At 40.3% G+C, this 16,242-nt stretch overlaps 2 protein-coding genes across 2 annotated transcripts; both read left to right on the top strand.

The window, feature by feature from the left end:
• Positions 1–49: 49 nt before the first annotated feature.
• pfdn5 (prefoldin 5) lies at positions 50–8,155 on the top strand. Its single transcript, XM_039010732.1, has 6 exons — positions 50–137; positions 4,660–4,762; positions 4,975–5,006; positions 6,438–6,512; positions 7,479–7,584; positions 7,692–8,155. Exons 1-6 carry the CDS (start codon positions 72–74, stop codon positions 7,769–7,771), a joined length of 462 nt encoding a protein of 153 aa, XP_038866660.1. The 5' UTR covers positions 50–71; the 3' UTR covers positions 7,772–8,155.
• Positions 8,156–9,824: 1,669 nt separating this feature from the next.
• On the top strand, positions 9,825–14,661 carry wdr77 (WD repeat domain 77). The gene is made up of 10 exons (XM_039010720.1): positions 9,825–10,169; positions 10,777–10,962; positions 11,154–11,292; positions 11,539–11,588; positions 11,839–11,909; positions 12,108–12,165; positions 12,759–12,827; positions 12,945–13,053; positions 13,143–13,211; positions 13,345–14,661. Exons 1-10 carry the CDS (start codon positions 10,061–10,063, stop codon positions 13,499–13,501), a joined length of 1,017 nt encoding a protein of 338 aa, XP_038866648.1. The 5' UTR covers positions 9,825–10,060; the 3' UTR covers positions 13,502–14,661.
• The last annotated feature ends 1,581 nt before the right edge of the window (positions 14,662–16,242 follow it).

Here is a 16,242-nt window from a genome sequence, read left to right as displayed (position 1 = left end):
TGCAATGGAAAGGGCGTTTTCTCAACCTGGAAATACTTGTACTGGAAGGGTCATTTCTCACATTTTCTAACATGGCGGTGAATCTGACAGAGCTTTCTCTTCCTCAGTTGGAGGGACTAAAGACTCAACTTGAGCAGGTAACACGGTGATAATGATTCTTTCTAGTCGTAGTTGAAATGTAACCTCAAACTGGGGACATTTTCTATTAGCCCAAGTGTTTGCTTGTCCCAGCCCAGCTGATTAGCTTCCTAGCTAACCAGTCATGCCATCTGAGTTACGTTCGCGGTTCCATATGTAGCTTTTTTGTCGTGCTTAATTTGAGCAGGATCCGGCATCTCTCCGTTTTGGACTGTTTTGTACGTCTCACTTTTTGCAATGTAAGAATTATAATGCGATCAAAGTTAATTCGAGTACGTTATTTGTTAATTATCCTGCACCAACTAAAAAACGTACAATTTCATCTCGGGCCTAATATTCTGAGAGTTGATTCGGTTTGGGCCGGCCCGGGTTTCTGGTTTGCGCAACATTGTAACCTATGTTTGAGACCAACGCGTGGCTGTGTGAGAAGCGCGCCAGTATAACATAACTAGAGTTTGATTTTTTTTTAAATATATGTATATATATCTGCACTGATGGACATGAGTTGCACTTCATTTACAGTGAAATCGGAAAGTATTCACGTTACAGCCTTATTATAAAATGGATCAAATAAAAGCTAACTCAATCTACACACAATACCCCATAATGACAATGCGAAAAAGTTTAGGGAAAAAAAGAAACCTTATTTACATAAAGCATTCAGACCCTTTGCTAACTCGGGTGTATCCTATTTCCATTGATCATCCTTGAACTGTTTCTACAACTTGTTTGGAGTCCACATGTGGTATATTCAATTGATTGGACATGATTCGGAAAGGCACACATGTCTATATAGGGTCCCACAGTTGACAGTGCATGTTAGCGCAGAAACCAAGCCATGAGGATGAAGGAATTGTCCGTAGAGCTCCAAGACAGGATTGTGTCAAGGCACAGATCTGGGGACGGGTACCAAAACATTTCAACATTGAAGGTCCCCAAGAACACACTGGCCTCCATCGTTCTTAAATGGAAGAAGTTTGGAACCACCAAGACTCTTCCTAGAGCTGACCAAACTGAGCAATCGGGGGAGAAGGGCCTTGGTCCGGGAGGTGACCTAGATCCCAATGTTCACTCATCTGGTCTGATAAAACCAAGATTGAACTCTGGCCTGGATGCCAAGTGTGACATCTGGCAGAAACCTGGAACCATCCCTACGTGAAGCATGGCGGTGGCAGCATAATGCTGTGGGGATGTTTTTCAGCAGCAGGGATTGGGAGACTAGTCAGGATTGAGGGAAAGATGAACAGAGCAAAGTACAGAGATCCTTTATGAAAACCTGCTCCAGAGTGCTCAGGAACTTAGTCTGGAGCGAAGGTTCACCTTCCAACAGGACAACGACCCTAAGCACACAGCCAAGACAACGCAGGGGTGGCTTCGGGACAAGTCTCTGAATGTCCTTGAGCCAGAGCCCGGACTTGAATCCGATCAAATACAGGTAAGCCAAGCTTGTAGCATCATACTTGAGTCTGTAATCGCTGCCAAAGGTGCATCAACAAAGTACTGAGTAAAGGGTCTGAATACTTATGTAAATGTTTTATTTAAATTTTTTATATTTTTATACATTTGCACACATTTCTAGAAACCTGTTTTTGCTTCGGCGTTATGGGGTATTGTGTGTAAATGAGTGGGGGGAAAAAACAATTTAAACTTCTTAGGGCTGCAATCCCGTTAACGGGATCGATATGACAACAGCCAGTGAAAGTGCAGGGTGCCAAATTCAAACAGAAATCTCATAATTAAAATACCACAAGCATACAAGTATTTCACACCATTTTAAAGATACTTCTTGTTAATCCCACCACAGTGTCCGATTTCAAAAAGGCTTTACAGCGAAAGCACCACAAACGATTATGTTAGGTCACTGCAAAATCACAGAAAAACACCGCCATTTTTCCAGCCAAAGACAGGAGTCGCAGAAATAGAGATAAAATTAATCACTAACCTTTGATGATTTTCATCAGATGACACTCATAGGACTTCATGTTACACAATACATATATGTTTTGTAAGATAAAGTTCATATTTATATCCAAAAACCTCAGTTTACATTGGCGCCATGTTCAGAAATGCCTCCAAAATATCCTGAGAAATTGCAGAGAGCCACATCAAATAACATAAATACTCATCATAAATTTTGATGAAAGATACATGTTTTACATAGAATTAAAGATACACTTGTTCTTAATGCAACCGCTGTGTCAGATTTCAAAAAAGCTTTACGGCAAAAGCACAATATTCAATAATCTGAGAACAGCGTTCAGCCACAAAAGGAAGCCATACAGTTAGTTACCTGCCAAATTGTGGAGTCAACAAAAGTTATAAATAGCATTATAAATCTTCACTTACCTTTGCTGATCTTCGTCGGAATGCATTCCCATGACTCCCACTTCCACAAGAAATTTTCGTTTTGTTCGGTAATGTCCATCATTTATGTCCAAATAGCTATTTTTGTTAGCGTGTTTGGTAAACAAATCCAAAGTCAGGAAGCGCGTTCACTAAAAGCAGACGAAATGTCAAGAAGTTCTGTAACAGTCAGTAGAAACATGTCAAACGATGTATTGAATCAATCTAGGATGTTTAACATAAATCTTCAATAAAGTTCCAACCGGAGAATTCCATTGTCTTCAGAAGTGCGATGGAACAGAGCTCCCTCTCATGTGAACACGCATGGTCAGGTCATGGTAGACCTTACTCATTCCCGTCTCCTTCGGCCCCACTTCACAGTAGAAGCATCAGACAAGGTTCTACAGACTGTTGACATCTAGTAGAAGCCGTAGGAAGTGCAAACTGACCCATATCCCACTGTGTATTCGATAGGTGATGAGTTGAAAACCTACAAACCTCAGATTTCCCACTTCCTGGTTGGATTTTTTTCTCATGTTTTTGCCTGCCATATGAGTTATGTTATACTCACAGACATCATTCAAACAGTTTTAGAAACTTCAGAGTGTTTTCTATCCAATACTAATAATAATATGCATATATTAGCAACTGGGACTGAGGAGCAGGCAGTTTACTCTGGGCACCTTTTCATCCAAGCTACTCAATACTGCCCCTGCAGCCACAAGAAGTTAATCAATTTTCGAATAAGGCTGTAACGTAACAAAATGTGGAAAAAGTCAAGGGGCCTGGATACTTTGCGTATACACTGTATTTTCTTATAGTATCATACCCGCGCAAAGAGTCCTGGAGGAGCTGCAACACCCTTGATTAATTGAAATACATTTGCCAAGTTATAGGCTACTGCTGTGTTCAGAAATAAATAAAATAATTCAGAATAGCCTACTATACCATGAGAAGGCCTATAATTTAGCCACAAAGGATCAATAGCTTCTTTTAAAAAAATAGCCTAGTTGTGAATTGTAGCCCAATAACAAGGTATAGCCTACAGTCAGGAACGCGTGGCAAATCTGTCAGTGAAAAAAAAAACATGCATACAACAGGCCTTTCGCAGTATTTCAAATACAATCAAGGGGGAAAATGTTGGAAAGTAAATGGCTCCTGCAGAAAAGAGAAGACCATCCATGTTGTAGGCTACCAAAATATTTGATCAACTTCCAAATATTGTTTTACAAAAGAGGGAGGCTTTTGGCACCAAGGTATCGGCCATCACCAGCAAGTGAGCTGCGCATCATTGGGCGAGTCAGTGAAACTGGAAAGCATTTTTAGGACTAATTTCCTCCTTACATCGTAGCCTACAATATGTCTCCACACACCTAGACCAAGGCTATTGATGGATTCAAGACACGGTAGTTTTTATTGATCTCATTTTGTCAGTGTCAAAGTAGCCTGCCATTTCAATTATTTGTGTGGTATTAAAAAAGATTATACCAAAGTCTCCAGTCATGTAAAATGACGTAAAATTGCTTGAAATGTGTTTATAAAAAAGCTAGATTTTTCCTGGACCCTAGCCTACTTAAAATGTTCCCAATGTGTGTAAATTCTGTAAGTGCCTCTGCTCTATGCCACTACGCAAATGCGATGATATGCATGCAATACTTTATTATAGGTCTTATCTTAAGGTCTTATTTTTTTCGTGCGTTCCGGTACTTCAGAACTCCCCCAGGTCACCCCCCTCTCTCGCTCACTTTTTGTTCCGGTACGTCCCGATTTACAAATTAAGCACTGCCTACTAGCAAATACTAGCCTGCCTTTCCATTGGTTTTATGTAGTGCCTGCCACATTTTACGAGAAGTGTTCATAATGTAAATAAGTTGTCTCCATTTATTGCCAGCATGCTTGCTACTCTGGTAGCCAGTTTGCAGCACAACGCTTGCTAATAATCATGTTTTGGAACGCTGTCAACTAGTGTCCATTCATTAGGAAACAAACTTAGCATGATCTCAGCTTCCACATTTTGGTCGTTTATTTCAGGCCAGTATTCGTATAAGCATTCAATGCAATATATTTGGGCCAGGCATACTTAGTTCATCAATGGTCATTAACAAAATTACTGCAAAGAATATGTCTGGTGTCTGTCTGATAAGTTGGATCATCAACTGGTTCTTCCATGTTTTTCAGGAGACAGAGTTTTTGACCTCCTCTATAGGTCAGCTCAAAGTTGTCCAGACGAAATATGTAGAAGCTAAGGACAGTTTAAGTGTCCTCAACAAAAACAATGCAGGTGAGCTGCTCAAACTACCTTGGTTTGTAATGGACTTTTTTTGTACCTTTATATGCATTGTATGCTTTTGTTTTGTATGGAAGCTTTTACAGATACAAAAATAAATTGATTGGAATTATCTTTGCAGATCTCACGCCACATTAGTGTTTGAAAGTATGATACACTTAAATTAACTTACATTTTACCTTTATTTTTTCCGTTCCTCCTTTTAGGAAAAGAATTGCTGGTGCCCCTCACAAGCTCTGTATCCTTATGTTACTGATCGGAGATGCCAAAAAACAAGGGTTTCATTAGACTTTTTCATTACTCTACAAACATACCAGGAAACACATTTTCTCACATTCAACATACTTGATGACTAATTTGATTGATTGATTGTGCATTGTTAAATACAGTATTTAATGTAAATGGGACCACAGCACCTTCTCTGCCATTATATTGTTGCAACCTTAACACAGTGTTTCTTAATCCTAGTCCTGGGGACCTGAATGTGGTGCATATTTTAGTTTTTTCTTTAACACTACACACCTGATTCAAATAAAAATCTTATTATCAAGTCATTGGTACTGGGTCTGAGTGGAATCAGGTGTATATTGTATCATTTGAACCCCTTTGGTTCCCCAGGACCAGGATTAAGAAACTGCACTTAACCCACTACCTAGTCCCGCTGTGGCGATGCTTTCCATTAACTGTAAAGCATAGCCCGATACATTTACATAGAAAAAAAACTAGAAGTCCCTTGTCTGTCACAAATGTTGAATAAAATTATATTTGAACTTACTCTGCCGACTGTCCGTGGGGTTGATCCTTCAGTGGGCTGAAATGTTTGTCAAAATATCCACAGGAAAATATTATTAAACAGACTTCAAAACGTGGGTCTCTGTGTGTGGCAATCAAGATTTGTTTGCTCGTGATCGTGACCTAAAGCACGTGCACAAGACGAAAGTACATGCATGCGATGCATGCAAGCTAACCGAAGTCTTGCAGGTGTTTACATGGTTTTGCTCATGTGCCAGGTGATGGATATTTTAACGGCAGTACCAGCACTCTAAAAAGTTGGGTAAATAATACTTTCCTGTGAAAATTGTATACAATTTGGACCCACTGAAACCAACCACACAGACAACCAGTAGAGTAAGTTCAAATGTAATTTTATTTAACATTCTGGCTTGTAAAGAACTTTAACTGTATACCATGAGTTGGTATCACCGTCTGACTTTTCTTAGGAAACCCAATACCAAACGACCTCGTCAAGATGTTTGGGACCTCTTGGTGTAACAGTTAAGGTGTTGACTTGACAGTCGCTGGAACCAGGTCCCGTTCGTGGCTACGCTCCGAATTCACTACATTTGTGTCAGAAGTGGGATGGTGCCTGTGAGGCCATTGGGGAGACGTGTATACATGAGGGACTTGGTATAGAGAAGCGTGTGGACATGCTCTCCTGAAGTTTGGGGGTAGTGTAGCGACCTTAACCCAACACTTAATGACCTCGTCAAGAGGTTTTGATTTCTTGGCATAGCTGTTAAGGTGTTGGCTTGACAGTTTCTGGACCAGTGTTCGAGTCTTTGGGGGGTGCCTACCCCCAGAATTCGCTATAATATCTTCAGTATGCTTTAATTTAATAGTATTGTTGTTGAAGTTTCCTGTTGTGTTCTTTAACATCACTTGCTATTAGATGTACGTCCCTGGAACACTTAATGACGTGGAACATGTCTTAGTGGATGTGGGGACAGGATACTACGTTGAAAAGGTGGGCAGAAAAGTAATTGATAACAAATTGATAATATCCTTCATTGTACAGTCGACTCATGATTTGCACTTTGGGTATGTATTCCGTTTATAGTTTTCCAGTCCCAATTCAATTTTGTTCCATTTAATTGCTCTGTCTGGGCAAGGTTATCTTCCAACTTAGTGTACGCTGACATGTCCCAACCCTTTGCATTTATCAGGGTTGTGTTCATGAAGGCACACTGTAGCAATGGAAAATGAAAACAATAATTTCTTATTGAGCAAATTCTGAATGATACTACCTAAAGTTTCGCTCTGTTTTGTGCTGTTTTTTTCTCTCTCAGTTTTCGCACCTACTGAACACAACCCATTAGTCAGTCGACTATTTGATTAAACACTTCTGTTCCATATACAGTAGATTCAGTGGTGGAAAAAGTACTCAATTGTCATAAAAGTCAAAAGTATTGGGTTTTAAATATATTTAAGTATCAAAAGTAAATATAATGGATAAAATATACTTAAGTATTAAAAGTATAAATAATTTCAAATTCCTTATATTAAGCAAACCAGACGGCACCATTTTCTTATTTTTTAAATTTACGGATAGTCAGGGGCACACCAACACTTAGACATCATTTTTTAAATTAAGCATTTGTGTTAAGCGAGTCTGCTAGATCAGAGGCAGTAGGGATGACCAGGGATGTTATCTTGATAAGTGTGTGAATTGGATCCTTGTCCTGCTAAGCATTCAAAATATAATGAGTACTTTTGAGTGTCATGGAAAATGTATGGAGTATAAAGTACATTATTTTCTTTAGGAATGTAGTGAAGTAAAAGTTGTCAAATCGTAAAGTACAGATGCCAAAAAAAACTACTTAAGTAGTATTTTTACTTAAGTACTTAACACCACTAAGTACATTTTAATTGCATGTTAGTACAAATATTTGGAAATCTCTGAGTTTGAGCCTTATTTGAAATATCTCTGCAGAATGTCAATGATACAAAGGAGTTTTTCAAGCGCAAAATAGACTTCCTCACCAAGCAGATAGAGAAGATTCAGCCGGCTCTGCAGGAGAAATATGGCATGAAACAAGGTAACACACACAAGTTTGTATTATATTAAGTATTTATGTTAAATGCAATAAAACCGCTTGTATAGTTTATGTTGGTAATTCCTTCCTGTCTTTGTTCTGTTTTCTAGCTGTGATTGAGGTGATGAACATTAAGATCCAACAGCTTCAGAGTCAACAGGCGTCACAGTCAGGGACCACCAAAGCCTAATCAGTTGAAGATGGGGCTTACACCAGTCTGCTTTGGTTCTTCATGATTGGGGGGGTTGAGTTACTGAAAACAAATTCTGCATGAACTGTTAATGGGTTGAGCCGAGATAAAACTGGGCGAAAGACAAAAATGTACTCTATAACGCAGAACCTAAATTTGTGCCAACACTACAATGGTGAAAGGCAGCCAATGTTAATGTTGTAACAAACTCCTGGAAAATTTGAGTCTTTATTTTGATTCAGTTTATGTTCATTAGCCGGGTTGCTTAATATAACTGAAATGTAGGTATTTATTTGTGTACCTTATGTTCTGTGTAGTGGTTTTTGATGCTTGTGTTGCTATAACAATAGTGCATTTGAATAATAAAATAGGCTCCTCTGGTAATTTTCTCAGATTATAATTTCTGATGACATGAAGTCTGCAACAGATGTTTTGAATGGAGAAGAATATTTGTGCCCTCTTATATTACACACGTGTCTTTCAGATTTTGCTCAATGACTGGTTTACTGAAACCGTGCTTAATTTGCAACGCATGAGCTTTTTTTGAACCTTTATTATAAAGCATTGAAGGCATATCATCGCATTTGCGTTGTGTCATAGAGCAGTAGAGTAGAGGCACTTACAGAAGTTGCGAAAATTGTAGCCTAGGGTCCGGGAAAAATCTTGGCTTTTATAAACTAATTTCATGCAATTCTACATCATTTTACACGAATGAAGATGTGTAATTTTTTTTTAATACCACACAAATAATTGAAATGCCAGGCTACTTTGACACTGAGAATCTGAGATCAATAAAAACGACCTTGTCTTGAATCCGTCAATAGCCTAGGTGTGTGGAGACATATTGTAGGCTACGATGTAAGGAGGAAATTATAGTCCTAAAAATGATTTCCAGTTTCATTGACTCGCACAATGATGCGCAGCTCACCCGCTGGTGATGGCCGATAGGCTTTTGGCACAAAGGTATCTCTTTTGTAAAACAATATTTGGAAGTTGATCAAATATTTTGGTAGCCTATAGCATAGTCATCTCTTCAGCAGGAGCCATTTGCTTTCCAACCTGTGTTTTCTCGATTGTATTTGAAAAATTGTGAAAGGCCTGTTTTGTCTGCATGCAGATTTGCACTGACAGATTTGTATCAATTATAGGCCTTCGCATGGTGTAATATGATATTCTGAATGATTTCATTTATTTCTGAACAGACAGCAGTAATTCTATAACTTTGGGAAATGTATTTCAATTTACCATGGGTGCTGCAGCTCCTCCAGAACCCTTCGAGTGGCTATGCAACGCTGGAGAGATGAGAGTTGCAGGCTCATGTCGATCAGAGCGGGTAGAGACATTTTTTATGATATCTCATTCTACTGTGAGAGATACTGGCGCGCTTCTCACACAGCCACCACCAAGCACTGGTCTCAAACAAAGGTTACAATGTTGCGCTAACCATAAACCCGGGCCGGCCCGACCCGAATCAACTTTTAGAATATCAGGACCGGGCTGAAAATCTACTTTTTCACATTACGTTTTTTTGTGGGGGCAGGAGATTTAACGAGGAAGCAACTCGAATTAACTTTGATCGCTTTTATTGTAATTTTTACATTGCAAAAAGTTACAATTATTTTTCATGCCTCGAGAGGTACCGGATAGGGGGTGTAATTTAACAATAGGTTCTAGAACAAAACAGTCCAAAAACAGGTGCTGGATCCAGTTCCGGCATGATCCTGCTCAAATTAAGCAGTATACACCTCAGTGGGGGTCCCATGCAGCTGGAGGTTTTGGCACACCATGGGATTGTTGTATGGTCGTTTTTTAAATGCATTTCATTTTAGGATTTGAGCAAATAGTAAAGATACGTTTCATGTTCCAGCAGTGTACTGTAAAATGGAACCTGGTGCGCGTTCTGCAAGACGCACCGTTTTAGAACGTTCAGATGGAAAGAGGCTATGTAGAACAAACATGCCTCTGACGTCGAATAATAACGAATCACATTCGGCTCTGTTCGTGGTTTTATCTGAAACGTTTCGTAACTGAACATTGCCCTGGAAGCGGAAGTGTGTGGTCCACGTGGTGCTGTTTTTGAGTTAATTCATTTCTGGCATGAACAATGGAGCAATGAAAAATAATATAAATCAAGATTAGAAGTTAAAAACCTAGTCTAACCTAAATCAGGTAGCTAGTTTATTAGTCCGTGTTTTCTTGACTATACATTTATTGTATAAAATATCAAATAATTTGCATTACAAACACTTAGCTACGCTAGCTTGAGTGAATCGACTCAGAGTTGCCTGCATGAAAAGTACAGTAAATACCAATATGATCAAGGAAAACAGATGGAACATACCCCCAAATGCCCCTGCGTGCATGGAGAAGCATTTGGACTCGGTGCAGTACAGGGAAGGTAAGCAAAGTCACAGCTAGTGAGTGATGCCTGCCTTGTGTGATAACGTAGGTCCAGACACCTGGCATGTAGAAAGAGCTAGCTAGGTACCGTAGCACGTGGTGGTGTCGCGGGAATACTGTTGTATAAACCAGATATTAGATAGCTTATCACATACGTCTGAGTATATATGGAGCTTGCATCATTAACAGCAAAAATTACTGTGCCCCTGGCCCTAGCCTGATAAGATAGCTAGCTGCTAAAACGAACTTGTCACTTCGAAGAGATGTTGCCCGTGTCCTTTAGCTAGCTATCTAGCTAGCCACCTAAAGTATAATCTAACAATTGGAGCTAGCTATGCGTTGATTGTAAAATTACCTGTCAAAAGACACACCATGGCGTTAAGCAAGTTAGAATGGTAGATTCCCTAAAAAGAGAAGAGCAAGCTAGTCACCTAGCTAGCTAACTTGGCTACAACTGTCAATTAAGACGTCACTGGCTTCCAGGATACAGGCCGTGTTTCTGCAGGGACTCAAAAATGTTATTTTCTGGGACCCAATCATATGGCACTTTAGCACAAGACCTCAGATGATTCAGCTATTGACATTTCTCTATTTTCTTCCCCTAGATGGCACCCTGTTGCTGGGGGCCTCCAGTTTGACGGGCAGATGCTGGCTTGGCTCCATCTGGGTCTACAGTGACCCCAAGCAGTCTCCCAACGAGGGCTTCTGCAAGGCTGGTGTGCAGACAGAGGCTGGGGTCACAGAGGCAAAGTGGGCTTCAGAGAGGGGCGTCCTAGTTGCATCTGACTCTGGTAAATAGGAATGACCGTTGTCGTTACTCATGTATATCATATTCAGCTGTAAATAAGGCTGTTCAACCACAGAGGGAAATATCTGTTAAAGCACAATGATTACATTTAATTCAGGCCACATTATCACTTAGATTACTTGGTATACAACAGTGTGGGTGCAATGGGGTTTGACTGGTGTCTTGGTGTTGTAGGTGCTATTGAGCTGTGGGAGCTAGCGGAGGATGAGAGTCTGCTGGTGAATCGGTTCACTAAACTCGAACATGATCACATCGTCACCAGCGTGAGCCCTGCTGGGTCAAACCACGCCGTCAGCGGCAGTATGGACTGCCGGTCAGTGGGGGGCATTCTCTGATTGTGTTTGTGTGTGTCACGCACATCTTGTATTTTGGATTTGATGACATAACAGACCCTAGGCCCTCAGTGTGACCAGCCTGGCTGTGAGTCTGTTTTAACAGCTGCAGGTTATGGAGTGTTTTGCAGCCTAGTATACATTTCTTAGTAAAGATTTAATATAATTTTGTATGCTGTGAACGGCCTATGTCTTGCTCAGTTCTTTCTCTTTTCTACATGCTGCAGAATCAAAGTCTGGGACCTTAGTCAGGGGGAAGTGGTCAGCACGTATAACGGTAAGGAAACTCTATATCTCTATCTTGAGCTGCACAGTGACTCCACTCTTAAAGTGTCAGTTGCAGTGTTTCTCATGTTTTACATAGCCTGTCTAGTTAATCGTTAGTGCAAACAATTGCAGAAGGTTTTGTAACTAAAACAAGTTTCTATTGGACAAATTCAGGTAGGTCCCTAGGTTCCGTTTTAAGAAACGTTTTGCTCCAGAATCGGTATAATTCATACATTCCTGATCTGTCTCATGTTCCACAGCTCACTCTAAGCCAGTCACTTGTGTGTCCTGCAATCCATCCGATGACTCCCTCTTCCTCTCATGTGGCCAGGTAAGAGCCAAGACTGATTGGAGGGTTGTCTGTTTTAATCACTTGTTCAGATTGGAATGTGTGGCTTGTATATTGTGTGCTGTGCTATATGAAGCTAGATACAGTAGTAGGTTGTAACTTACTGTACAAAGGAGAACCTTGTAACAGTATGAAACTGTTAGTACACAGTCTCTAATTTCTCCATTCCCCTTCCCTCAGGATGGCCGTCTGTTGCTTTGGGACAGGAGGAAACCCACCAAACCAGCTTCTAGATTAGGTGAGTAGAACCGGTCTGAACTGCACAGCCAGCGAGGCAGAAGGGTTTTTCTAAGCCAAGATGCATGGACTTTTCAGTTGCCAATTGATTGACACCTGTGATGTTAATCTTGGATTGTCAGTGGGTCTTGTAGTTTTTCAGTATTGGCTAACGAGTGTCGTTTTTAAGGCTGTCTTTGATTCTGTTGTTGAAGTGTACGTCCACGAGTAAAGCAATATTATACAATTAAATTCTGATATCCGCATGTCAGGTCACTGCAGTAGAAACTCATTAACATGTCCTTGATAATCAATGAGGCTTGTTTCTATATTTCCTAAGAAACTTTTCCAGCAATCCTAGTCATTTTAATAAAGCTGTGTTAAGACAATAATTGTGTACATTTTGTAAACATCCACACCTCAAACGTTTCCTGACTTCTGCAGCACACCAAAGTACCCATTCACTCTGTTCAAAGTACACATGCATTGCATGTGAATAGTCTATTTTTGAAAGCATGTACATAGTCAGGTGTGGACAACCATGTTGTTCAGTCAGTGCATGTTGCTCTGCTAGGTGCTTTCCCAGCTAACTTTGGAGATTTGATCTTGTCTCAGAGGTAGAGCCCAGCTGTTGCCCTACCTCAGTGGCCTGGCATCCCCACCACAGTACCACAATTGCCTACGGTAAGGACTAGCACTACATTTACTGTAATACATAGTGGTCCAACCACGTCATTGTTCTAAAAGATCAATCTTCCAGGCTTCAATGATCGATATTTGTTGATGATTGTGTTGGGTCAGGTGACGAGCTAGGACGCGTGACTCTGAAAGATTTTCAGGGCACAGAGCCTGCCCAGACGCAGAGCACCCACAGCCGTAGGGTCTCCAGCCTAGCCTTCTCCTCACACAGGTAAGCACCTGCTCACCTCACACACATCTATAACAGTAAGTGGTTTGTCAGACTGAGCTAACACAATGATCTCTTACCTTCCACCACAGTGCCCCCTTGCTAGCCTCCATCAGTGATGACTGCTCCGTTGCTGTGATGAACTCGGAGCTTAAGGAAACGTGAGTCTCAATATCTATGGGCTTTTGTTCACAATCTCCCTAGCTGATCCTTTTGGCTTGTCAACTCAGTCCTATTAAATAAAATAGTCCACCATTCACCACTTAATAAGGTGGCTCTGCTCTTCCTGTCCAGGTTGAGAGACAGGAGGCACCAGGACTTTGTTCGGGGTGTCTGCTGGGCCCCTGGTGGTTCTGACACACTGACCACCGTGGGCTGGGACCACCAGGTCCTCCACCACATCACGGGACAGGATGGACCCGCCACTGGTGACTCCACGTCCCCACCGTAGACCCACCACCCAGCCTGGGTCAGGGGATAGGGGAAAAGTGGTTGTGGAAGTATGGGGTTTTGTTGGAGGGGGGGAGGATTTAATGGGTTGGCATGAGGGTAGAAGTTGTCAATACCCACCACACTGGAACAGAGAACAGGGCAGTGTACTGATGGTTTCCCCCAATCCTAGTCTCAAAGTACCCATGTTCATGCAGGTTTTCTTTCCAACAGATTTATAAATCAATTCTGTGTTAAGGTAGAGTCAGCAATGTACCAAGTCAATCAGGACATTTTCTGCCACCAACTAAGAGTAAAGCTAAACATTTCAGCTTTTTTCGTCCTGCAGCTATCACGTTGAGGCAGCACATGCGCATTTGTCTTGTGGCAGCAAAGTCTTGCGCTGCAGACTTGTGGTTCATCCTGTTGCTCGTAGCGATGTCATACGCTGAGTCTCAGTTCTAGGTGTATTAGCCACTTGTAGGACATTACCTGTGGTGTACAGTTGTTTGTTCTTGGGGAAATTAACTAAGAGATGGATTGGGGTAGTTATCATGTGGGTTACTTGAAGACTTGGGTTTGGGAATGCTGCCAAAGGAAATGGGAATCTTTAATCTAACGAACTCATCTGATCACGTTTATAGTCCAACCCCATGTAACCTTTGTTTACCCACCTAGGGTGCTGTATTACGTGGCATGTAAGCCAGTCTGAGAAGTGTGAGCCACTGGCTCTTTGGATAACAAGATTATGTGGGTGAATTGGATTTACTAGTCAATTATACTGTGGCGCATTCTGATATAACACTGGTCTGGAGTAACCTGGTTCAAGTTGTGACCACACAATCAATGGCATGAGCAATTTGTTTTCCAAATGAATGAAGAATTTATGTACATTTGAAAAGTCTGTAAATCTTCACTGCAGGGCTTGTTTGTACCAGTGCTTCCATTCCATATTCTCCCTCGTCCTTGGCAGTTTCTTTTGTTTAATGTTCTCATTTCTCTCACATGTGTACCAGAAACAGAAAGCACTGTCCTTAACGGTTTTCGTCCACACAAAGGCGTTCCTTGGATTGTATGTACAGTACATGTCTGGTGGTGCTTTTTGGAAGTCGGAGGAGTACAACTTAACTGACATAATCAACTTTTTCCATTCTTCAATAAAGTTTGTGTCTGAATACTGTATATTCACGAGTTGATTTTGCTTTTCCAAACACATGAATCTCACTACTTTTAGTGTTCAGTAGGACATTTTTCTCAGACAATTTGGTGGAAACAATTCATGACTTTAAAAATAGATTTTATTACATAACCCAAAAAAATAACCAAAGGAGTGGTCTGTGCCCTGGTATATTTTGCATAATTTTATGTTACAATGAGAAATCCAACAGACCACCACATAAGACAATCCAGGGTAATTATAGTTTCAATCGTTAATGAATGTGGTGTTTTTTTTTTTGCTAAAACATTCTAAAAGAACATGACAACGTTACCAAAATTAGGTGGCCATGTCCACTTACACTCCAGTCAGGAGACATGAACACTATTCTTCCTCTAATGTCATTTACCAACCCTGAAGTTTTCTTCACATCCAGTATTTGACGCATCATGGTTTTAATTAGATTACATTTGGATGGAGATATAATGAGCAGCTTTAATAATGACTGACGCAATAGCTAGACTTCAGCACAAATGTAAAAGTACATTTTTAATGTCCTTATGTGGCAAATGCCTGACAACTGTTTTGCTTTTATTTAGTGATCCATTGTATGGAACAAGTTTAGTACAGTCAACTATATACAGTATGTGTCTTCTAAATGTATTCTAGTAGGCTACATTTCAATTCCGTTTATGCTGTTAACATATACAGTATGTACAGGTACTGTGGCACTCACAACCTATAAGCAAAACAATTTCTACATCCTTTTATAGTAACGTCAAGACATTTATATAAACATCCTTTTGATGCACGCATTCTGTATATGTTAAGACCGGCAATTTACAGCTGCTAGTTTGAAAGCAGATGTTTTTAAATCTATTAGGTCAGCCTAAGATAAAATAAGGCAATGTATACTATCACACACTGATTAAACTGCAGCAGTCAAAGATACTGTTGAACAGGGTACTCAAAATCATTGGAGAAAGCCAGGAACCCCTCAGTGACGTCTATAAATAAATATAAAATCGTGAGGAAGAAGTGGGAACAAATAGCCTTGGACATTACGCACACACTCAATGACCAGTATAGCCACCAGACATAGATCTCTGGCATATAAATCTAAGAGGGCAGCTTCTAGTTTTGTGCCAACATCCATAAAACTCCTCAACTCTTGTAGTTCTTGTTTTTATTTGTATCTACAGTACCAGTCAAATGTTTGGACACCTATTCATTCCAGGGTCTTTATTTGTACTATTTTCTACATTGTAGAATAATAGTGAAGACAAAACTATGAAATAACACATGGAATCATGTAGTAACCAAAAACGTGTTCAACAAATCATAATATACTTAATTGCATTCCAGGTGACTACCTCATGAAGCTGGTTGAGAGAATGCCAAGAGTGTGCAAAGCTGTCATCAAGGAAAAGGCTGGCTACTTTGAAGAATCTAAAATATATTTTGATTTGTTTAACACTTCTTTGGTTACTACATGATTCTATATGTGTTATTTCATAGTTTTGATGCCTTCACTATTATTCTACAATGTAGAAAATAGTCAAATAAATAAACTCTTGAATGAGTAGGTGTCCAAACTTTTGACTGGT

The sequence above is a fragment of the Salvelinus namaycush genome, chromosome 2 (assembly GCF_016432855.1).
Source record: "Salvelinus namaycush isolate Seneca chromosome 2, SaNama_1.0, whole genome shotgun sequence".
Lineage (NCBI taxonomy): Eukaryota > Metazoa > Chordata > Actinopteri > Salmoniformes > Salmonidae > Salvelinus > Salvelinus namaycush.
This window is presented reverse-complemented; position numbering and strand designations above follow the sequence as displayed.